Raw genomic sequence first — 27213 nt, 5'->3', positions numbered from 1 at the left:
ACCACTGTACAGTTCACAATGTCAGTGGTATTGCAGCTTGCATATATATATATATATATAAAACAATACGTACCACAACATCTTGATGGATATTGCAATACAGTTTTGTCCGCAATACCCAGCACTAATCAGCTTGCATATACATGCAAGAACTGAATTTTATGTGTCATGAATCTCTCAGTATATAAAAATGTGATTTCCTTACTTTTTAAATGCCGACACAGGGTTTTCCATAATTTTGTTAGTAGTAGGCTGTGTAGTGAAAGTAGGAGGCTGGCCTGCCGTGTACATGTAGTCGTGTACGGAACATTATTACAGAACTGGATTAGTATAGGCAGCCAAATGATCAAAGTAGCCAGTCAAATTGGCCGACAACCGGCTCTTATGGAAAACCCTGCCAACACAAGTCACTTACTTCCTTCATTTCTAATTGTTCATCTAAATGTATGGACAGATTATGGTTAAGATTAACACATTGTAACACTAGAATGCCAATAGAGTCACATAACTAATATAGTGGAACCCACTTAATAACATGTCTGTTAATGTCATTTTCCTGTTATTATCACGTTTTCTTAAAACACCAATTTTTCCCCTACATATTCTATATAATCAAACATCTGATTATATCACTTATTTTCATGTGGGCAATGCTTAACATCACTTCATTTTGACAACTATCACAAAAAAAACACAGGTACTTGAGGACAGGAACTACGGATTTACTCCTAAAGGATCATATGTCATGCCTGTCAGTTCCAGTCCATGACCATATGCACAAAGAAAATGTACCTGGTATTTGTATTGTTTATAATGTTGCATCTGATCTAGAAATGATTTAATATTGTTTGTGACACACTTTTCTACAACATTTTTGGCTTTCATGTTTCTTTTGTGTCCTTTTTTCCTAAGATACATTAGTAGTACACCTCCAACTGCCTTGTACATAAAGAGCTTGGACTGAAGAGTTGGTAGCTCCATCAGTGTGATACGTCCCATTTTCTCAAAAGTCACTAGTGATGAATGCAGCTGCCAGCTCATCTATTATGGTGTCAAGACTCCCAACTGTATTCAAGGACAAAACTGGCTTCTTACAATTTTGAGAGCATTTTTTAAGAATTCCTTTTTTTCGAAGCAGTGTGTTGATGTGCTAGATGGCACTATAAAATTTTAGGAGGTTGGTGATCCATTTCAGATAATCCACGTCAGTCAGAGATACAGACTTGTTTTACCTGTTTGTCGACGTGACTCTTTAAGGTGTATACATTGTAGCTTTTATGTTTCATTAATACATGTTTTATGTTTATAATGTAATGTTAGTGTTAAATTTCATTCCCCGATCACTTGCCCACTTCTCCAGGCTGTGTATATTATCTTGTAGAAGCTGGTGGTGACTGCATTTCATCCATAGAGACGTATCTCTTAGTATTTATATATATTAACCAGACATTCATCCAAAGGCATTTAGCTCGCTTATAAAAATAAGTATATACGGTATTCTATGTATATAAGCACACAAGTACCTGTGGTTCATCTATTCCCCTAAAACGTATAATAATCATCTAAACTGACCTTATTATGATTATATTCGTAAATGGTGGATCGCTAAAAAAAATTTATGTTCATGTGATTCAACGTACTTGTTTCAATCCACATTATGACATTATAACGACAGGTGACTGTCAAGTCACAAGACCAACCCGTTAAAAATATAAGACAGCATTATCCTATGAACTGCTAGTTATCATTTAAAAACCTATAAGAACACACAGTCAGTTATAACAAATTTATAATAAGCTAGATAGCATGCATAAAACTATTTACCTCCAACTCCGTCATCTTTCCCGCGTATAAATTTTCTGCGTGAAATGTTTCGTGCCTCCTGGTGTGAAGAGTTCCACACCGACAAGTTATCTCCCTTAAACCTCGCCATGTCCGAATAATAACTTTAAAAGTTGTATGAATAAAAAACGAAAAAGTAAACTCTAATTATTTCTTTTCTCTCAAAAAATATGAAAATTCGATTCTCATCATGGAAAATGAACTGATTAATGAGTGACTATTTTTCTCCACATTTATTATTATCTTTTTTTTTCACTCTGTTCTACAGGAAAATGTTTGCACGGTTTTCTAGCCAGAAAGAAGTTTGCAGATTTAACTTATATTTGACCAGAGACGTATATAACACATATATATATGATATATACGTCTCTAATTTTACAAATGTTGCCATTGATATTGGTATGAAATTGACCCTTCTATTCTCTTTATCGTTTCTATTATTTAAATTCAGCTGAGTAAATGAGCAGTTAATGATATCCTCTTTTACTATTTAAGGTGTAAATTACAACTTATTAATGCCTAGTGTTAAGTCAAATGTTGTATCTAGTTGGAAGCTGGCAATCCAATGAACCATGAAGATTACATTTTTTGTAGAATCTTTTTTTACAATTTTATGTTAGAAAGAAGGTCCAAGATAATAGGTCATTCCAATTTTTGAGGAAATATATCCACTTTACGAAATTTAAGTAAATTATTGTCCAGTTAGAAGTCTTCCAAATGTGTCTAAGGTTTTTGAAAGAATATATTTCATGATCGAATAGGTTTCATATTTAGAATGTCATTTTAACCCTTCCTTGACAGCTTTGGAAGCAAGTCAACTCTGCTGTGATTTCCTAATGACTAAGGTTTTTGACAACCTTCCTCTGACTTCGAGGTCTGTTGCTGAGGAAGCTGCAAGCCTATGGTTGGATGATGTTCTGGTGAAAATGGGTTCAAGTTTAGAATGCCATTTTAAACCTTCCCTGACAGTTTTGAGTCATATTCATATTTCCCTCTGACGTTGAAATTAACAGATAAAACAGCTAGATAAAACACAAAGTAATTGTTTACACTGTTTATTACACTATCCTTTCAAATACCAATCTCCTTTCTTCCATAGAAACATGTGGGGAAAAAATTGAAATAATTGATGATGACCCCATTAAAAAAAAATAAAAAAGTGATTTTTGTTAAATAAGGTAACCTTCAGAACTGTATATAGTAAAATTGACAGGTCGGTTCAGTAATCCTTAAGATTGATTTTCATCACCATCAGAGGAAGAGCCATCTGATGATGGCAGGCTAAAAAGGCACAACAAGGGAAAAAGTGGAACCTACTTAGAAAATTTGAGGATTCACTCTGGAATTCTCAAGAAATAGTACATGTAATAACAAGAATTGTTTGCATGCGGTTGACAGAACAGGAGTATAGGGTGATTTGACTGGCTCACCATCTGATCATGGTGGGCTAAAATTGTCTTTAGTATTAGTTTTTTAACTAAATGTAACAAGGCAAAACAAGGTTTAAATACATTTTATCTATATATATACCTTATCTCATTACAATGATAAGCACAAGCACCAATATTTCCATTCCTCACCATGTATTCTAACAGTAAAATGTCTGTTTTACATGTAACAGTCTTTCAGAATCATTCTAACAGTAAAATGTCTGTTTTACATGTAACAGTCTTTCAAAATAACAATGGCAGTTTGTAAGTTATTCTTCAAATGAAAGCACCTATGGCATGACTCTGTCTGAAAGGACACAAGTAATGTATCCAGTATCAGTATATATATATCAAGGCAGAATTGACAATCTCATACACAGCACCAAATGTCTGTTTTACATGGTCAACATCCCTGTAGGATCTGGTACCCAAGGTATCATTTTAAACCTTCCCTGACAGTTTTGAGTCGTATTCATATTTCCCTCTGATGTTGAAATTATCAGATAAAACAGCTAGATAAAACACAACGTAATTGTTTATCTTCCCCAAGTTTACACTGTTTCTTACACTATCCTTTCAAATACCAATCTCCTTTCTTCCATAGAAACATGTGTAAAATGTCTGTTTTTTGTTAAATAAGGTACATGTATATAGTAAAATTGACAGTCTTAATCCTTATGATTGATTTTCATCACCATCATCTGATGATGGCAGGCTAAAAAGGCACAACAAGGGAAAAAGTGGAACCTACAAATGAAATTTGAGAAGGATTCATTCTGGAATTCTTAAGAAATAGTACATGTAATAACAAGAATTGTTTGCATGCGGTTAATCATTCTAACATCATGTAAAATGTCTGTTTTTTTTTAACAAATGTAACAAGTTTAAATACATTTTATCTATATATATACCTTATCTCATTACAATGATAAGCACTAGCTCCATTATTTCCATTCCTCACCATGTATTCTAACAGTAAAATGTCTGTTTTACATGTAACAGTCTTTCAGAATCATTCTAACAGTAAAATGTCTGTTTTACATGTAACAGTCTTTCAGAATCATTCTAACAGTAAAATGTCTGTTTTACATGTAACAGTCTTTCAGAATCATTCTAACAGTAAAATGTCTGTTTAACATGTAAGTTTTTCAAAATAACAATGGCAGTTTGTAAGTTATTCTTCAAATGAAAGCACCTATGGCATGACTGAAAGGACACAAGTAATGTATCCAGTATCAGTATATATATATCAAGGCAGAATTGACAATCTCGTACACATAGCACCACAAGCTGGGATCAATTCTGTGAAATATTTTACAGGACGGTCCACATCCATGTAAGATGTTTCATCCATGTTTATACACCTTTAAATAAAAATGTTTAATCAAGCATTCCACAATGTCCAGCAGTAAACGTGGTCTGTATCACCAGGAAATCCACATGATATATAAATAATTTAGGAAAACATTTCCAAGCAATTGACCACAGCTTGTTTTGATTAACAGCTTCTTCAGAAGTCCATTTATAAAGTTGTTATACTGGGTCTGTGGTATTAACCAACATCAATTATCTCAACATGCTCCTATACTTCTGTAGGTATACAAACAGTTTTCCTTAAAACATTTAGTGTTTTTCTGCACCATTCAGGTTCTGAAATCTTCTGATAACAAAACATGCATTAACCAATCAAAGGTTATCAGGACTCCAGATTGTTTTGATAAACACCATCATTGTCTATTGATAAACACCACCATTGTCTATTGATCAACACCACCATCGTCTATTGATCAACACCACCATCGTCTATTGATCAACACCACCATCGTCTATTGATAAACACCACCATCGTCTATTGATAAACACCACCATCGTCTATTGATAAACACCACCATCGTCTATTGATCAACACCACCATCGTCTATTGATAAACACCACCATCGTCTATTGATCAACACCACCATCGTCTATTGATAACAACACCTATTGATAAACACACCATCGTCTATTGATCAACACCACCATCGTCTATTGATCAACACCACCATCGTCTACTGATCAACACCACCATCGTCTATTGATCAACACCACCATCGTCTATTGATCAACACCACCATCGTCTATTGATAAACACCACCATGGTCTATTGATAAACACCACCATGGTCTATTGATAAACACCACCATGGTCTATTGATAAACACCACCATCGTCTATTGATCAACACCACCATCGTCTATTGATCAACACCACCATCGTCTATTGATAAACACCACCATCGTCTATTGATCAACACCACCATCGTCTATTGATCAACACCACCATCGTCTATTGATCAACACCACCATGGTCTATTGATAAACACCACCATCGTCTATTGATCAACACCACCATCGTCTATTGATAAACACATTCCATTTCTACAGATCAACACCACCATCGTCTATTGATCAACACCACCATCGTCTATTGATAAACACCACCATCGTCTATTGATCAACACCACCATCGTCTATTGATAAACACCACCATCGTCTACTGATAAACACCATCATTGTCTATTGATCAACACCACCATTGTCTATTGATAAACACCACCATCGTCTATTGATCAACACCACCATCGTCTATTGATAAACACCACCATCGTCTATTGATAAACACCACCATCGTCTATTGATCAACACCACCATTGTCTATTGATAAACACATTCCATTTCTACAGATCAACACATCTGATTTTTGTTTATCTGTTCCTTCTAGTTTCCTCATATTCCTCTTCTTTTTTACGATCCTCTTCAGTGGTGCCTAGAAGACCATTCCATGTTGCATTTTCCAATCTAAGCGTTCCAGGGCTGTACACTCCACCGTCTAATTTTGTACCGTTACTCTGGAAGGTAACGGAAAATTCTATAACAACAATTTTGAGTTATCCTCCTTGGCAGTTGTACATAGATGATATATAATACATTATAATTATGGAGCTCTACTCTTGCTTCTGTTGTTAAAAAGAAAAGAATGAAGTTTTCATTTACCCAATATTAAAGAGAGAGCTGATGAAATATTAAAATGATGAGGAAACAAAACTGTCTTATCCCTCACCAATTTGATTTCCTTTTTCTGTAATGTCAAAGCATATGGTTTGAACTCGGTTCCAGTTTTCATGCATGTGAATGCGACACTTTTATCTTTCAGTTCTGAGCTAAGCACTGGATACTCAAACATACACTGAAACAATAGATAACCATATCAAACATGTATTTACAGCACTATAAATTTTTTTACATTTTGTATAAAAGTATATTTTTTTCAATCAAATGAAAAGTAAAAATATCACAACAAATATTATATCATTGATATCAATGAGCAATCCAAAATAAACAATCAAAACTCTTGAATTCTTCAAAATGTGAGAAATACCATGTTACGTACCCCATTTTTCTGGATCAGCTTGGTCAGGGTGGGTGACATGATGAGAGCGTTTTTAGCTCTGGTAACAGCTACATAAAGCAGATTACTCTCATCTTCACTCAGCACACCTACAAGTATCCATTCATTTATATACTGATCACTAGTAACATTTCTGATAGAACCATTCAACAGTACAACTCCTGAACCTATCACCTTCTGTTAGAACCATTCAACAGTACAACTCCTGAACCTATCACCTTCTGTTAGAACCATTCAACAGTACAACTCCTGAACCTATCACCTTCTGTTAGAACCATTCAACAGTACAACTCCTGAACCTATCACCTTCTGTTTGAACCATTCAACAGTACAACTCCTGAACCTATCACCTTCTGTTAGAACCATTCAACAGTACAACTCCTGAACCTGTCACCTTCCGTTAGAACCATTCAACAGTACAACTCCTGAACCTGTCACCTTCCGTTAGAACCATTAGACAGTACAACTCCTGAACCTATCACCTTCTGTTAGAACCATTCAACAGTACAACTCCTGAACCTGTCACCTTCTGTTAGAACCATTCAACAGTACAACTCCTGAACCTATCACCTTCTGTTAGAACCATTCAACAGTACAACTCCTGAACCTGTCGCCTTCTGTTAGAACCATTCAACAGTACAACTCCTGAACCTGTCACCTTCCGTTAGAACCATTCAACAGTACAACTCCTGAACCTATCACCTTCTGTTAGAACCATTCCACAGTACAACTCCTGAACCTATCACCTTCTGTTAGAACCATTCCACAGTACAACTCCTGAACCTACCACCTTCTGTTAGAACCAATCAACAGTACAACTCCAGAACCTATCACCTTCTGTTAGAACCATTCAACAGTACAACTTCTGAACCTGTCACCTTCTGTTAGAACCATTCAACAGTACAACTCCTGAACCTATCACCTTCTGTTAGAACCATTAGACAGTACAACTCCTGAACCTATCACCTTCTGTTAGAACCATTAGACAGTACAACTCCTGAACCTATCACCTTCTGTTAGAACCATTCAACAGTACAACTCCTGAACCTATCACCTTCTGTTAGAACCATTAGACAGTACAACTCCTGAACCTATCACCTTCTGTTAGAACCATTCGACAGTACAACTCCTGAACCTGTCACCTACACTTCCCTAAAACATAGATGTAGACAGTGTCCATTGATGAAGGAGTCAATCAGGGTCAATTAAATTGTTATCCCTCAGAAACAATGGAACTTGATCTGTAGCTTATATGAGACACTATTTGAAGAATTATTTCTCATAACTTTCATGTTCATCCCCAACATCTTACCCATTCTTTACAGTGTATATGTTGTAGGCAAAATAATGGAACTTGGGGGCACTTGGTTACAAAAGAAAATAGATTTGAAAACATTTTACCTTAGGGAACCTGAAAGTGAGTCTGTTCAGACATTTGAACGAACTTGGTAGTTTTTCATCCAAACATCTCACAGGCCTCATAGCAAAGAGCCACTTAAATATCTCAAGACATTTGAATCTAGTGACCTTGAAATTGGACCTAGCTCATTCATTTGGACAAATGTGGTAGTCATTCATCCCAGAATGCAATATTAGATCCTTGGGGCTCTTGGTTGTTTCTTTAACATTTGAACATATCTGACCCCAGCATAGTGAATGATATTGGGAAGGTACACTTACGAGGTAAAGGTGTGTTAATGAAGTCAAATTGCTCCTGCATCTGTATAGAGGAAACATAGTCGTCTGTCAGATGTACTGTACTGAATTCCAAACCCTTCGATTTATGTGCTGTACTCAGAACAACATCTGTATAAATATAATGTCCTTTTTTAATGTTCATAAATATAATAAATATATCACATAAATATATAGTGAAACAGACAAAGCAGATAAAACACTGACTTTTAAGACTGAATTTAAACTATTGTAAATCAATTAGATATCATGAATATTTTCTTTCACAACTTACATGTCCAGACATATTCGCTGATACATTATTTCATGAACGCTGATCTAGAAATGACTTTAAATTAGCAAATGATGAGCTATTTGACATGGATTCTGCAGAACGGATGCCATCCAGCATTATCATTGTGCAATTAATTGCGAGGGATATGAATTCGCGATTGACTCTCATGTATCAATGTGAAAAGAAAATGCACATAAAAATAAGTGATTTACAGTATATTTCATATTTTGCTAGGACAGAAGGTCTAAACATAACTGAACTTTTCTTACATTGACTAAAAAGGTGCCTCATGTACTACAAAAACTATTGACCACACAAATTTTACCCCTTACGACAGGGACTCTCTGGTCTGCCGGGAACTATACCTGTATATATGTTACAGTTTCAACATAAAGAAAGGCTTCTGAAGGGCTCAAAACATGGCCCCAGAGATGTCTTCCTTTGACTGATCAGTAGGTCGTAGAATTATTAGGAGAGCAACCACTAAAATAAGAAAACTGAGACAGAAATTGAATGGCTGTACCTGCTATTCTGGTGTCATGGATGGTCTTTCTGAGGATTTTATATAAAACCTGACATATTGTAAACAAGCAGTGTAGATCTCTTTATATAAAATATGTCCTATCATGTTAGAAGCAGTGTAGTCTCATTATAAAACCTGTATGTTTTAAGCAGTGTAGATCATATAAAACCTGACATATGTAAACAAGCAGTGTAGATCTCTTAAATATAAAACCTGACATATGTATTTTCAAGCAGTGTAGATCTCTTCATTATAAAACCTGACATATGTAAACAAGCAGTGTAGATCTCTTAAGTATAAACCCTGACATATGTAAACAAGCAGTGTAGATCTCTTAAGTATAAAACCTGACATATCATGTTAGCAAGCAGTGTAGATCTCTTAAGTATAAAACCTGACATATGTAAACAAGCAGTGTAGATCTCTTAAGTATAAAACCTATATGTAAACAAGCAGTGTACATATATAAAACCTGACATATAAACAAGCAGTGTAGATCTCTTAAGTATAAACCCTGACATATAAACAAGCAGTAAACAAGCAGTGTAGTAATCTCTTAAGTATAAACCCTGACATATGTAAACAAGCAGTGTAGATCTCTAAGTATTAACCCTGACATATGTAAACAAGCAGTGTAGATCTCTTAAGTATAAAACCTGACATATGTAAACAAGCAGTGTAGATCTCTTAAGTATAAAACCTGACATATCATGTTAGCAAGCAGTGTAGATCTCTTAAGTATAAAACCTGACATATGTAAACAAGCAGTGTAGATCTCTTAAGTATAAAACCTGACATATGTAAACAAGCAGTGTAGATCTCTTAAGTATAAAACCTGACATATGTAAACAAGCAGTGTAGATCTCTTAAGTATAAACCCTGACATATGTAAACAAGCAGTGTAGATCTCTTAAGTATAAACCCTGACATATGTAAACAAGCAGTGTAGATCTCTTAAGTATAAACCCTGACATATGTAAACAAGCAGTGTAGATCTCTTAAGTATAAAACCTGACATATGTAAACAAGCAGTGTAGATCTCTTAAGTATAAACCCTGACATATGTAAACAAGCAGTGTAGATCTCTTCATTATAAAACCTGACATATGTAAACAAGCAGTGTAGATCTCTTATGTATAAAACCTGACATATGTAAACAAGCAGTGTAGATCTCTTAAGTATAAACCCTGACATATGTAAACAAGCAGTGTAGATCTCTTAAGTATAAACCCTGACATATGTTAGCAAGCAGTGTAGATCTCTTAAGTATAAACCCTGACATATCATGAATGAAGAACTTTAGAACATGCTTTCATCATCTACAGTAATATCATATATTTTCCTGGGGCACATTTTTTTGCATTTATTTTTAAAAAGCCACTTTTTCATGGACATTTTATTTTATGGGTAAATATTGCCCACTTTATCTACTTATACTTACTTTAAGAGATCATGGACCCACAAAGTCAATAAAGATAAATCACCAAAAAAAAAATTAGCAAAAGAAAAAAAGTGTAGATGAATATAATGACCTTGGTAAAAAATTTTACAATTTTTATATCGTCTGAAAATAGAATTTTTGAAAGAGAGAATTTATTTTTTGAGAAGTCAAAGAAAATACGTAATAACCTGACTAGATAGCAATTAATTTGAATGAGAGAAATTATTCCCCCTTCACCAATGTGTCCATACTTACCTTTAATCCTTTGTTCAGTTGGTAACATAAGATAGTAGATGTCCATTATCATCCCAAAACCAAACCCATCTGTACCCTGAATTATAAAGCAGTTGGAAAGGATGAAACGTTTGATAAAGAACGTTTGTGGTATTTTTTACATCCAAAGATAGATCAATGATTCAAATATTCGCTGTCTTACCAAAAGCTGGAACTAAAAAGAATATCATGAAACAGACAATGACTTTCTCTACCAATTTTATAATGAAGGTATCTAATTTTCACAAATTTTAAAAATCCTCCAATATTGCGAAATATATAAAACAAAAAAACAAAAAGAAGGCCATGGCACTTAAAGGTAATCTGACAATTGATGAAAGGATGGACAAACCATGGAATTTTCATATGGTGTTCTGACAAATCTGATGCATTCAAATTTTGAACATTCCTCAAAAGTATCAGAAACTCATTAATAGTAAGTTCTGTGCATGAAAAAAAGTTGCACAATTATGTTGCAAAATGACTACTGTGATTTTGATCAGGCTGAAAAATAACCACACATCATTTATCTTTTTCTTTTCCTTAACAAATCAAACTCCAAATATTTTCTGTCAGTGGTGTCCACAAAACTTGAGAAGTAATTCAGACTATTTGTTCAAGATGAAATATGTTGGATTTTGGACCAAACCTAACAAGATTTGGCCAAGACAATCTCAGGATCACTTCTAAACGTTTGATATCATTGCCAATCCCTAATAATGTTTCAGGCCAAATTTGGTTGTAATCTAACCAGGCATTAAACAGAAGTATGGATTTAAAGGAAAAGTTTACTGACAGCGGAGAGCACACAATTACCGATGATGCACAATAGCAATAGTTTATCTCGACCCTTCAGATCAGATCACTAAAAAATACAGTTTAAATATGAATACTGGTACTGATACCAGATTTCAAACATGAAGAAGAATACTCACCCCTACAAAAGCCACCTTATCATCTGTGTTCTCATGACAACACCTCTTCACAGCCTCATTAAACAGAGTGGAGTTACACCTGGTCAGGACAGCTAACTGGCCTACCTGTTCTCCTAAAACTTTACCTGTAACATCACAGTTGTATATCAACAGACAAGTTACACCTGGTCAGTACATCACAGTTCTATATAAACAGACAAGTTACACCTGGTCAAGACAGCTAACTGGCTGTTCTCCTAAAACTTTACCTGTAACATCACAGTTGTATATAAACCTACCTGTTCTCCTAAAACTTTACCTGTAACATCACAGTTGTATATAAACAGACAAGTTACACCTGGTCAAGACAGCTAACTGGCCTACCTGTTCTCCTAAAACTTTACCTGTAACATCACAGTTGTATATAAACAGACAAGTTACACCTGGTCAAGACAGCTAACTGGCCTACCTGTTCTCCTAAAACTTTACCTGTAACATCAGTCTTCACTTAATTCACTCGCCTTGACACAAAGAATACATGGTCAGCATTTTAAAATATAAGCTGTATTTTGGCAAGTGTGAGCAAAGACAAGAGCCCCAGGGAACCTCTAGCAAGTCACATTTGTCTCTCTGTCCCGAGCCAAAATGCAGCTTATATTTTCAGACGTTGACCATGTTTTCTGTTTATCCTGCAACCTCTATTGAAATCCAGACTATCAACACCTCCAGCATTTTCTTGTTTAATCTTTGTTTTACCTGATGTTGACATTACACCAATTTTTCCAGATAACGTATACAGAAAAATTGTTCCAAACCTCAAAGGATATATACAATATAACAGCAATTTTATCATTTTTTATAATAAACTTGTTAATTACAACAAAAAAATTGCTTATTTTAACAGTTGTTCATATTTTTGCATAATATTTCAGTAAATCAGAAATACTTCAAAATTAATGCACATGATAAAAAATACAGCTGTTGTTCATCCTGCCATATATGTAAAAAATAATGTCGCATGTGTATTTCAATAAAGTAACTAATAAATATATGTATACAGTTAATTGATAAATACATGTATACTGTTAATTTATACTGTTAATTGATAAATACATGTATACAGTTAATTGATCAATACACGTATACTGTTAATTGATAAATATATGTATACTGTTAATTGATAAATACATGTATACTGTTAATTGATAAACATATGTATACTGTTAATTGATAAATACATGTATACTGTTCATTGATAAACATATGTATACAGTTAATTGATAAATACATGTATACAGTTAATTGATAAATACATGTATACTGTTAATTGATAAATACATGTATACTGTTAATTGATAAACACATGTATACTGTTAATTGATAAATACATGTATACTGTTAATTGATAAATACTTATATACTGTTAATTGATAAACATATGTATACTGTTAATTGATAAATACATGTATACTGTTAATCGATAAATACATGTATACTGTTAATTGATAAATACATGTATACTGTTAATTGATAAACATATGTATACTGTTAATTGATAAATACATGTATACTGTTCATTGATAAACATATGTATACTGTTAATTGATAAATACATGTATACTCATAATTGATAAACACATGTATACTGTTAATTGATAAATACATATATACTGTTAATTGATAAATACATGTATACTGTTAATTGATAAATACATGTATACTGTTAATTGATAAACATATGTATTCTGTTAATTGATAAATACATGTATACTCATAATTGATAAACACATATATACTGTTAATTGATAAACATATGTATACTGTTAATTGATAAATACATGTATACTGTTACTGTTAATTGATAAACACATGTATACTGTTAATTGATAAATACATGTATACTGTTAATTGATAAACACATGTATACTGTTAATTGATAAATACATGTATACTGTTAATTGATAAACACATTTATACTGTTAATTGATAAATACATGTATACTGTTAATTGATAAACATATGTAATACTGTTAATTGATAAATACTTATATACTGTTAATTGATAAACACATGTATACTGTTCATTGATAAATACATGTATACTGTTAATCGATAAATACATGTATACTGTTAATTGATAAATACATGTAAAGGGGTAATGGTATTGTAAATGAATCCATTCTTACATGGCTGACCATTTCCAACCAGAGTTTTCCTTTTTTCATTTTTTAGTGTTTCCAAACAACAAGCAGCAATTTCAGCAATCTCTGGACCAAACCGGAATGACTGATGAGAAAAGAAAAAAACAAGTTAGAATAATGTCCCTTCTACCGAACAAAATGGAAACAAACATAAAAACATATTGATATAGTAAAAGTTAAGACCATAACATTGACAAAACTAGTGTTGTGTATGTTAGCCTACAGAGTTCATTTGTAGTGATACACCTTCAGTTACCTGTATACTAACCTGTGTCAGGTAGAATATTGTGGAAGCCTGAACAGTCTGCATGGAGTTAACAGCCCCCCTAAAGGAGTAAATCTGCTGGTGTGGGTCTCCTACCAGGATCTTTGAAGTCATTTGATTGAGCAGGATGTCTGATATAGCTATTAAACAAAAACAATTGAATCAGGTACATACAAGGAATGTAGAACCAGGAACATACAAGGAACGTAGAACCAGGTACACACAAGGAACGTAGAACCAGGTACACACAAGGAACGTAGAACCAGGTACACACAAGGAACGTAGAACCAGGTACACACAAGGAACGTAGAACCAGGTACACACAAGGAACGTAGAACCAGGTACACACAAGGAACGTAGAACCAGGTACACACAAGGAATGTAGAACCAGGAATGTAGAACCAGGAACATACAAGGAATGTAGAACCAGGAACATACAAGGAATGTAGAACCAGGAACGTACAAGGTAGAACCAGGTACACGCAAGGAATGTAGAACCAGGTACACGCAAGGAATGTAGAACCAGGTACACGCAAGGAATGTAGAACCAGGTACACGCAAGGAATGTACAACCAGGTACACGCAAGGAATGTACAACCAGGTACACGCAAGGAATGTACAACCAGGTACATGCAAGGAATGTTGAACCAGGTACATACAAGGAATGTTGAACCAGGTACATACAAGGAATGTAGAACCAGGAACATACAAGGAATGTAGAACCAGGTACATACAAGGAATGTAGAACCAGGCACATACAAGGAATGTAGAACCAGGCACATACAAGGAATGTAGAACCAGGCACATACAAGGAATGTAGAACCAGGAACATACAAGGAATGTAGAACCAGGCACATACAAGGAATGTAGAACCAGGAACATACAAGGAATGTAGAACCAGGAACATACAAGGAATGTAGAACCAGGAACATACAAGGAATGTAGAACCAGGCACATACAAGGAATGTAGAACCAGGCACATACAAGGAATGTAGAACCAGGCACATACAAGGAATGTAGAACCAGGCACATACAAGGAATGTAGAACCAGGAACATACAAGGAATGTAGAACCAGGATCATACAAGGAATGTAGAACCAGGCACATACAAGGAATGTAGAACCAGGCACATACAAGGAATGTAGAACCAGGAACATACAAGGAATGTAGAACCAGGAACATACAAGGAATGTAGAACCAGGAACATACAAGGAATGTAGAACCAGGAACATACAAGGAATGTAGAACCAGGTACATACAAGGAATGTAGAACCAGGCACATACAAGGAATGTAGAACCAGGAGCATACAAGGAATGTAGAACCAGGAACATACAAGGTAGAACCAGGTACATACAAGGTAAAACCAGTCACATACAATGAATGTAGAACCAGGTACATACAAGGAATGTAGAACCAGTCACATACAAGTAAAGAAGCCAAAAATTAAAGACACTTAATTTTCACATAGCTTTAACATATATCTAAATCTGAAACATCAGATAGCATTGATTAACTTGTTACTCTCTTAGTGTTTATTGACCATTCCATTTCTTATCAAACATACATCTTAATACATACTTCTATTTTACACCAGATATAAAAAACTGAAGATATCTGAACCTCTCTAACTGATTTTTATTTTTCTTGTTTGTTTGACAACTAACTACCCGGTATTATGTTTTGGTATGTATCATTTCTGTACAGTTCTGGAGACAGCCTTGAGCTTTACCTGGAGTTAGGTCCTGAGCCTCATCTATCAAGATACAGTCATATTTAAAGTCGAGACGAGGGTGACTCAGCTGGTACAATTTCAGGTAGCCATCATGTGATATTGGTACATCTTTATCTTTGATGTCCTTCATACGGTTCCACAAGTAACATGTGTCATCAACATACATCTACAAAATGCAGGATTTCAAACTTTTAAACTTTAACCTGAGTGATCAATGACTACAGATTTAAACATAATTTACCAGTAAAACAATGAAATTTGTGGACAATCACCATAATTATTTACCTTCAAAGAATTAAAGGTTAACCAGAACAAAGTCTATGGTAAAACTTGATGTTGACCAACATGACATTGCTAATGACAAAGTGGCTTGATTGTACACAGTTTGTATGAGCATAATTACTCCCTTTTACTCAGTCAACTGAGTCAATGGGTGAACCTGAATCATACCAGCATGAAATTACCTTTTGCTAATGACAAAGTGGCTTAATTGTTCTGTTTCTGTGAGCACATTTATAGCATTTGCCAGTCAGGAAAATGTGCACAAACCAATTCAAACAAGCAGGTAAAATGCCTTAGATACTTGAATGTAACTTGTCTACTACAACTATTACCTCCCTTTATAGCCTATGCGTAAATACAATAACCTCCCTTTAGGGAATATAAAGCATGCTCCTTGCAGTGACATTGTCTATAACTACATTTTCAGCGCAGACACTCCCTCTACTGCGGGTACTATTTTGGTACTGTGTGGTGGCCATTATGCTAACTGCTACAATACTGTAATTTCTTGTGTATTGCCCACGCTGTTGATTGCCTGCGCTGACCAAAATAACTGTTTTAAGATTCTGATTATGCAGAAAGCCGCTGCATTGCATTTCCCGCAGGTTATCTGCTACTAATTATATATAAATGTCTTATGAATTTCCAATGCATTGTTTACAGTGAAGTTGTCAGTTCTCACAAGCACCTTTACCTTGACATGTAAATAGTGTTAAACATATTTCTGATTCTTATTGTGAGTTGTATTTACTTGACTTGTTCATGCACTTGGATGAGTGAGGGCTTACACATTTACACAAAAACTGGTTGAATGTCTTGTGTGACATAAGCCAAAGTGTGTTTGTGGGTGAAAAACGCTTGGCACAATGTGAAGTCAGAAATAATTCAAACAAGTTTTCGGTGAAGCTGGAGTCTGTAAGGTTAAAAATGGGAGAGATTGATGATCAAGAAAGTGATGATGACATACCCCTAGCAGAGATTGCTACGCTGGATAGCGTCTACAGTGACTCACAGCTGTCTGACTTTGATAGCTGGGAATAAGCTTGATAAACTTTTGATTGTGACAAACTTGGTTCTTTCCGGAACAATTTTTAATATTCTATGTGTAAGATAATTAAAGCAAATTATGTTACATTTAACAAATTTTGTAAAGTCTGTAGTTTTAATTGTTTTTGGTGAGAAATTTGTCAGATAGTCTGCTCCATCCGACAGCCTGCAGAGGGCACTTTTTCGTGTTTTAAATTGTATAGTCCGCAGGTAAAACACAAAATATTGTGATAGTACAAACCTCCTTTTTTTCAGGGTCTATGGGAACCCTCATGCCTGATTCATCCATCCTGAAGTTAGGGACATGGTCTTCTTTAGGAAAAGGATCTGCTGAAGATAGAAATGTATTCAATGTGTCCAGGACAAATTTGGCCCTCACAAACAAGTTATCTCCCTTCTTTTTTTTTATTGTCTGTGTGATACTGAACACAGTAGGACCACTCCCTCGTAACTTCCCTGCTTCTTTGTACCTGAATTACAAAAGTAAACACATTAAATACAACGAATTCTAAATTCAATCTATTTTTCTTCCAATATTCTAGCTGACACAGTTCTCAGACTAACCAACTTGATTGTGAGACACAGTTCTCAGACTAACCAACTTGATTGTGAGACACAGTTCTCAGACTAACCAACTTGATTGTGAGACATGGTTCTCAGACTAACCAACTTGATTGTGAGACAAGGTTCTCAGACTAACCAACTTGATTGTGAGACATGGTTCTCAGACTAACCAACTTGATTGTGAGACAAGGTTCTCAGACTAACCAACTTGATTGTGAGACACAGTTCTCAGACTAACCAACTTGATTGTGATTCTATATAAATACTGGGATAGATATATTGTGTATTACAATATCTGTTAAATATCATAGAATTACAAATGTAATATTCACAAAGCATCCATGTGACATGTGATATTCCATTGTTTTAAACATTACAAGATAGTATCATCTTTAAAAACAGCTGCTACAATTTAATATAAGACTGATAATTTTGTTGCTAACATACAATAATGAGAACATCTTTTGCCGAATAATCTTGAGACTTCTAAAGTTATCTAAAGTAATTCAGAGGATATTGCAAATTAAAGCAACAAAACTGAATTAATGATTTTACTTGTGTATTAAACATTGAAGTAACATTAAGTCAAGACTATTATCTTATTACAAGGAGAATTTTTGTTGTCATACCTAAAACCCTTTTTTGAAAATGCTAAAGCATGGCCTGTTTTACAGTCCACATTCCAAGGAAACTTGGTCTTGGCATGATCACACACACTCCTTTAAAAGGAGAAAAAAATGGAAAAGAAATTAGGGATAATTAGTATTTATAAATCTGAAACACTATCTTGATATTACAATTGAAAACATAATTGGCCTGAGTTTCATCATGTCAAATCAATGAAATGTTTTAATACAATCAATTTATAAATATTTTGGAATTATCCTCTATTTCTACCGGACAGAAACACTTCCAGTGAGGGCATGATATCTCTATCTTATCCTGGCATCATAGCCTACACGTACAGGAAGTGACATTTCAGGTTTGTGTAATTGTTAATGACATCATTTTTTGTGATGTGTCAGAGTTAGTTTGGGTCATTAACAATTGTCATCTGGGCCTCAAATGCAAATGCCTGTATCGATGGTTAAAATGTTACATGTATATTCATTTGCATATCTATTTTCAAGGGGGAAAAGGGGTAGACCATTCCCTACCTTGAGGGTAGGACAGAAAAATCTTTACCCAAGGAAGAGATTCCTGACAGTTTCACTCTCGGCAAAGCCTCTGGTTAGACAATCAAGAATCTCCTCCTCAGGTAGAGATTTTTCTGTCCTACCCTCCACCTAGGAAAACATCCAGTTGATCTTTATACTAGATTCTAAAGTAATCAGAAGCATTGTTAACTTAACCTATTTCACGACTGTGCCGATTTCAGCAAATAACAGGGTTGCAGTGAAACAAATTACAATTTGTGTTTAAATGGTCCTTTCATTCACAGTTCACACAGGTCAAAGTTCACCAAGTGCAAGCCAGTCAGTCCTAATTTGAATCCACTCCTAGATGACTGTTTCTTTTACACAACAGTTGTAGTGATAACTTGACAACTGGGAATTGAATAGCGTTATAGAAATTAGTATTTGCACCAGTATAACACTAAGAAAACTACTACACTAGAAAAATGGGTAATTTCATAAATGTTATGGTAAATATTACCACTTACTTGTTAAACACAAGTAGGAGGAACTTGGTGTTTGGCCTCAGCTGTGTGTATCTCACTAGTGTGGTTGTCTTCCCAGTACCTGTTACCAATATTTAATATTAAAGTTCATACTACAGTTAATATCACATCCCGAAAATGAGTAAATATCACATACCACAGTTAATATCACATACCAAAGATATCACATATTATATACAGGTATTATCATATGACTGGTATTTTTCTTGCAGCTGATTGGTCAAAACGGGCATGAAAAGTCTTGATCAATACCGATATTATCTATTTTCCAAAAAAATTAGAAACGATACAGTCCAGCAGACCTGTTTGGTCTAAAAATAGCACAGACAGTGCGATACATGATGTATTGCATGACTTGGTCTAAAAATAGCACAGGGAAATTACTGAAAGTTCCCATGATGAAGTGCTTCTCCTCCAATGCTTAATTTTTACAACTGAAGTGGAGTAACAATTAATTTTAACTTCAAGTAGTCTGCACTTTCTTATTTGTGAATAAGTTATTGTTATTGTTATGAATAAAACAGCTGTTACAAGTACAATTGTTCAGAGTCTTTCATAAACAAAATTAATTCAAAGTAAGCTGAACTTGAAGAAATTTTTCATATAATAAAACAATCATAGATTCTTTATTAGGTTCATACATGGATTTATCAACCCTTAAAAGTGACATTCACCAAGGCCGTATTGCTTTTGTGAGTTGATAAATCCTTGTATCAACCTAATAAAGAATCAATAATTGTATAATATCACATACAATGTTCAGATAATATCACATACAATGTTCAGATAATATCACATACAATGTTCAGATAATATCACATACAATGTTCAGATAATATTACATACAATGTTCGGATAATATCACACACAATGTTCGGATAATATCACATACAATGTTCAGATAATATCACACACAATGTTCAGATAATATCACATACAATGTTCAGATAATATCACATACAATGTTCAGATATCACACACAATGTTCAGATAATATCACACACAATGTTCAGATAATATCACATACAATGTTCAGATAATATCACATACAATGTTCAGATAATATCACATACAATGTTCAGATAATATCACATACAATGTTCAGATAATATCACATACAATGTTCAGATAATATCACATACAATGTTCAGATAATATCACACACAATGTTCAGATAATATCACAACTTGGTAATGAATTCAAGTCCCTTATCATGATAAATGTAACTTCTAAAAAGGACGAATGGAGTGTACAAACAGAAATTAGTGAGAATACCTGCGAAAGCAACGATCTTAGCTAGTTCTCCAGGTTGACAGTTATGGTTCACCACCCGCATCTGTTCGTGTGTAAGTCTCAAACTGCTCTCTGCACAGCTGTGGAAATTACATTGGTTATTAGACAATCTATAAATACAAACTAAATAGGAGTGTAAACTTAGGGGCAACAGATCAGACAATTACATAAAACATTATCATAAAACAGTGGAGAATGTAATCCTTGATGGAAACCTTAATATCAAGTCTAAAATTCTATCATATATAAACGTGCATACTTTTAAAATGTGACCAATTTAACATCTGAAATCAAATGCAATATACATAGTAATTTATTTATGAATTCGAGAAAGACATAAACAGATTAGTCAAATCACAAACAATTGATGATGCTGTATAGATATAAATGGACATGTACCCATACTTGACCATACACTGTTGACCAGATTTTCCTTGGACAGCCCCCTTCAGGTCCCCCAGACTAGCAGCAGATGCATTCTCATACAAGTAGAGAGCATAGAACAATCGGTAATGGATTCTAGAAATTGAAGAAAGATACATTGTTTTAAGAAACCAACAGAAAATAAATAACAAAACATAGTGAAATTAAAGAAACTTCATTTTAAAATGTCTTCAATAATGATAAACTTATTTTATTTATTGATACGGTAGCTTTAGCAACATTCAATTTCCATCTGTTACAAATTTAAAGTTCTAATATGATACAAATACAAAATATGAAAAAGGGAAAAATCCAGATTTTGATAAATTCCTTATTATGAGCAGTTAAAGGGAATATTCAGCACATGTTTGTAGATACTGACATGTTCCCCAAAATCATTTCAAGTGATTATCATCATTATCAGTATTCTGAGAATATTTAAGTAGAATTGATGCGGTATGATAATATGAACTTGACACACCCACTAAATGGACCTATGGACCATTTCTTTTTGAAGATGAAGAAGAAAGACGCCAGGCAGTAGAGACACTCTAACACCTCCCGTGTGGTACAATCAGACATCGGAGATGTTAGACAGCTGAGTACTTTCTGTATATCTAACACAGAATCTGATATAATCACCAAACACGTGATTATACTCCATGGATTAGCCTCCTGTAAAATAATATATAACATGTAGATTGTGTTATTGTTTACAATGCTGTTTTCACTTTATCTTTTTGTTGTTTTATACACAGTATTCCAAATCATCAATTAAAACAGTGTTTACAAAACAGGGCCACTGTGGTCAATTGGTTAATGCGTCTGACCGTCTTTATCACTAGCCCCAGTAGTGGCCATAAACCTGTCACGTCTTTACATGACCCGCACTGTTAAAAGGATGTAAAGTAATAACAAATTAAACTAAGTTTGTAAAACTTCTATATTTCTCATTTTCTTCTGATATCAATCATTCAGTGAATTGATTTTATTGAAATTTAAGTTGGGATCAAACTAATATCATTCATATCCATTGTCTCTTAATGTAGTGTGACCACCTACTAGTCATCTACTATTTGGTCATCACCCTTCAACATCAAGTGTGAAGCAGTGTTTATAGAGTCATCAAAGAAAATATGCCCTCATAATCTACCACAATACACTGTTATTACACTCTCAGACCACAATACACTGTTATTACACTCTCAGACCACAATACACTGTTATTACACTCTCTGACCACAATACACTGTTATTACACTCTAAGACCACAACACACTGTTATTACACTCTAAGACCACAATACACTGTTATTACACTCTCAGACCACAACACACTGTTATTACACTCTAAGACCACAATACACTGTTATTACACTCTAAGACCACAATACACTGTAATTACACTCTCAGACCACAATGCACTGTTATTACACTCTCAGACCACAACACACTGTTATTACACTCTAAGACCACAATACACTGTTATTACACTCTAAGACCACAATACACTGTAATTACACTCTTAGACCAATTGTTTAAGCATGCTGACAAATGGATAAAATATACTATTTATGGAGTAAAATCTTTTGGTCTTTGGATTGGTCAAGAAGTTGAACTTTGAACTTTGTGCACTCAACACGTTTGTGAAAATTAAAACGAACAATCAGGAGTTATAAATTGTTTTTGTACTAATTTGATTCTTATTTTTATCAACTTATCCCTTTAAAGATAATAGACCTGTTAATTACTTTTGTGGTTCTTAACAAATTAAGATATTTCCACACATTTCTAAAACTGTCAGTTTTGCATGTTAATTAGCAAGCCAATATCAGATTAATATAAAAATCAGGTAGGTCAGTGACAACGTTAACATAACACATAGTATACTGGTTTGTTTACATACAACTTCCTAACCTTGTTGACTACACACTGCGGTATCCTTTCCTCGAGGATTTCCCTGGCCCACTGGTACTTGGGGAGTGTCTTCAGACACTGAGTCATGTTACTGGCCGTCACTGGCTTGATGTTCCTCATGTAACTGAAACAAACACAAAATTTGCCATGAAAATTCATGGTTATTACATATTAATGCAATAGCCAGCACAAGCATAACAAAGACTTAGGACAATTACTGTGCCATCATGAATGCTAGTCTGACTAGGAATTAAGAAGGGGGCTCACTTCGCCTAAGGTGAAGGTCCGAGGTGTATGATTCCACACTCCCTTCCCTTTGCTGTTTGTGTTTCCTAGAAGCTGGGAAACGGACCATATATATGATATGGTTGTGTCTTAGAGCAAATCACTTTATTCTTATTGGTTGTGAAGATGTGCTACAGGCTTCACATATGTTCCAGCTGTACTACAGGGAGTCACTACCTAAAAATGACCGTGAGAGAGCGATACTTACACAGGTGGTAGACACAACAGCTCAGGTTATTATACCCTTGTAACATCTCTATAACTACAAATACAGGTAGTAGACACAACAGCTCAGGTTATCATAACCTTGTAACATCTCTATAACTACTTATACAGGTGGTAGACACAACAGCTCAGGTTATCATAACCTTGTAACATCTCTATAACTACAAATACAGGTGGTAGACACAACAGCTCAGGTTATCATAACCTTGTAACATCTCTATAACTACTTATACAGGTGGTAGACACAACAGCTCAGGTTATCATAACCTTGTAACATCTCTATAACTACAAATACAGGTGGTAGACACAACAGCTCAGGTTATCATAACCTTGTAACATCTCTATAACTACTTATACAGGTGGTAGACACAACAGCTCAGGTTATCATAACCTTGTAACATCTCTATAACTACTTATACAGGTGGTAGACACAACAGCTCAGGTTATCATAACCTTGTAACATCTCTATAACTACTTATACAGGTGGTAGACACAACAGCCCAGGTTATCATAACCTTGTAACATCTCTATAACTACTTATACAGGTGGTAGACACAACAGCCCAGGTTATCATAACCTTGTAACATCTCTATAACTACTTATACAGGTGGTAGACACAACAGCCCAGGTTATCATAACCTTGTAACATCTCTATAACTACTTATACAGGTGGTAGACACAACAGCCCAGGTTATCATAACCTTGTAACATCTCTATAACTACTTATACAGGTGGTAGACACAACAGCTCAGGTTATCATAACCTTGTAACATCTCTATAACTACTTATACAGGTGGTAGACACAACAGCCCAGGTTATCATAACCTTGTAACATCTCTATAACTACTTATACAGGTGGTAGACACAACAGCACAGGTTATCATAACCTTGTAACATCTCTATAACTACTTATACAGGTGGTAGACACAACAGCCCAGGTTATCATAACCTTGTAACATCTCTATAACTACTTATACAGGTGGTAGACACAACAGCTCAGGTTATCATAACCTTGTAACATCTCTATAACTACTTATACAGGTGGTAGACACAACAGCCCAGGTTATCATAACCTTGTAACATCTCTATAACTTAATTAAAAGTATGATTAGAAGAAAGCATAAACCAAGACCAGTGTTTATTTTGCTGGACCAGTATATAGATGATATGACTAAACACATTCACCTGATGATTGAGGTCAGGAACACTGAAGGAGACCTCATTTTGTTTTCAACCAGAACAGTCATCATTTCTTCTGTTGTACCCTCGATATTCTTCTTCAACTTGTGGTAACGCTTCTTCCATGGCATAAACTGTGATAGCAGAGAATATATTGCCATCGTGGAATGACAAGTCAAAGCAATGTTAACATATCATGATACATATGTATTGTGAAACATGAAATAGTAACATGTACACTACTCTAAGTGTCATATCTATCCTTTATCCATAACTTTAGACTCAGTGCAAGGCTATTTTAGGGACATTGTGGGATGCAAAACTCCCAAAATATATAGCTTACTTTATAAAACTTCCTGCCTAGTATACCTATGATTTGAAAAGTGTAGGGGTAGGGCATATTGCAGGACAAGGAGATAGTATGTGTGATGAAATTTTTATGTTGAACAAAAATGGGAGGTTTACTACCAGATAGGGGCTTATTATCAGATTTAAATATTCATCACTTCCCAACATATATAATGACATTTTCATAATATTTACAGACTGTGTAAAAAACAGCTATTCTCGTTCATATACAAGGATAATTCACCCGTTTTGGAAAATGGGGATGAGATTTTCCTTTTTGATATAGCACATTCTGAGAACTTCAATGAGATTTATCATTCAAATTAAAAATATTCACCTTTTCCGCTGAAATGATCTCATTCCATTGTTTACACACCCGGTTGCTATTTAGACACAGATCCAACATTGGCAAATGACAAAAGATATGTTCTATCACTTCTGTGGGTAATCTACTGAAATAATCTATCTTCTCTATCACATTCTTCTGCATTGTTCCACTTCCAAGAAGTCCATATTTGTCTGTTGTAGCATTGTCAAGCGCTTGTGACATACATTCATCATCTGAAGATGAAATAGAGTCAACTTCCATTCTAATGAGTTGATCAGGTTTTAGTTCCTTCCTTGAATACACCCCTTTTGTAAGTGAATTGAGTCTGTTAGAGCTAGAGGTACCAGACAAAGACTTTTTTGGTTTTAAGTTGGGATTAGCGACAAGTTTTTTCTGTCCTTCAAACAGCTTCTTGACAACAGCATTTTCTTTGAGTTCTTTCACTGAACACTTAGAGAGGGAACACATGGTGGAGGAATACCCAGACCTGCTTTGTTGTGAGGATTTCTGAGTGGAGTGAAAGTCTGGACTTTCATTGTCACTAATAAACACATTAGAGGAGCCTTTCATCTTTTTGACAGGAGTATAACCAGAGACTGTTGTACCATTGGCATCATCCTGGTGGCTTTTTTTGCTTCCTGATTTATCATCTACAGAACTTGTTAAGAAATTGGTCATCTTTGGTTGATTTGGTAGAATCTGTTGTCGGCTATTTTTGGAGGGAGGTGAATTTTTCTGACTAGTGTTGAAATAAGATGTTGTATTACTCTTATTTATTCCTTGTTTGGAATCACTACTAAAATTGCCTATGGACTCCTGATTATTGTCTGACCTGGCTTTCTGATTAAAATTTATGATGTGTTTACAATTGTCATTTGTGTTGACGGTGTCTGACACACACCCAGCAGTGACATCAACATGTATTGTACTACTGACATCATCATGGTTTGTGGAGAGATTTTTTTTTGGTAAATCTGCAAATTCTGGTAGAACACTATTTGCACAGAGATAAGCAGCACTTCCAAAACCACCAGGTTTTTCATTGTGGAATGCATCAATTAGTTTGGCTCCTAAAGATGGAGAGTCGTTTTGTGGAAATGACACTGTTGCAGAGGCTGTTCTATGATGCTGGACTACCTTTGACACTGTTGCAGAAGCTCGACTGTGAACTCCCTGTGACATCTTTCTGCGCGGAGTTCTGGGAGTGAGATTTGGTAATTTTGTCCTAGTAGAGGAATCCAAAGGACTTGACAAAGGCTGCATACCTTCTTCTGTTTTTGCATGAGCAAAACAATTTTGTACATCCATATGTATTCGTCTTTTTTTCTTCGGATTCTCTTCTTCTTTTCCATCCATCATTACATCTGATTTAGTATCAACAGATTGTGAGTCTTTCTCCATTTCATGCTGATTACCAGTCAACTCCCTGTGTAAAAACACTATAGTACTTAACATCATTACAACTTATAATAAAAATTTATCTAAAGTGTTACAAAGCCATGAACAGACCCTAACTTCTACATCTACTTACATCACACCTTCCTCTCTTTTCAAACATATTCAACATAAGCACACACACACATATATATATATATATATATATAT

The 27213-nt window shown here is 34.7% G+C and overlaps 1 protein-coding gene across 1 annotated transcript; it reads right to left on the bottom strand.

The window, feature by feature from the left end:
• Positions 1-5278: 5278 nt before the first annotated feature.
• Positions 5279-27009, bottom strand: LOC132543436 (F-box DNA helicase 1-like). The gene is made up of 19 exons (XM_060206937.1): positions 25618-27009; positions 24939-25066; positions 23244-23367; positions 21809-22002; positions 21304-21423; positions 20887-20984; positions 19594-19672; positions 18560-18649; positions 17608-17836; positions 16035-16203; positions 14308-14444; positions 14025-14124; positions 11860-11984; positions 10907-10982; positions 9211-9288; positions 8399-8524; positions 6701-6807; positions 6371-6496; positions 5279-6158 (listed from the first exon to the last, which is right to left on the bottom strand). The coding sequence occupies exons 1-19, from the start codon at positions 27007-27009 to the stop codon at positions 6015-6017; spliced, it is 3642 nt and encodes a 1213-aa protein (XP_060062920.1). The 3' UTR covers positions 5279-6014.
• Between the last annotated feature and the right edge of the window lie 204 nt (positions 27010-27213).

The sequence above is a fragment of the Ylistrum balloti genome, unplaced genomic scaffold (assembly GCF_031769215.1).
Source record: "Ylistrum balloti isolate Yb309-2 unplaced genomic scaffold, AGI_CSIRO_Ybal_v1 Utg369756, whole genome shotgun sequence".
NCBI lineage: Eukaryota > Metazoa > Mollusca > Bivalvia > Pectinida > Pectinidae > Ylistrum > Ylistrum balloti.
The sequence above is the reverse complement of the archived record's forward strand: the minus strand, read 5'-3'. Positions and strand labels throughout refer to the sequence as shown.

Coding starts and splice junctions, on each gene's coding strand:
- LOC132543436 (XM_060206937.1), bottom strand. CDS start 27,009: ATGGAGAAAGACTCACAATCTGTTGATACTAAATCAGATGTAATGATG. Junction 20,985..21,303: donor CAGTGTATGGTCAAGTATGG/GTACATGTCCAT, acceptor TAATTTCCACAG/CTGTGCAGAGAGCAGTTTGA. Junction 14,445..16,034: donor GGCTCAGGACCTAACTCCAG/GTAAAGCTCAAG, acceptor TTTGTTTAATAG/CTATATCAGACATCCTGCTC.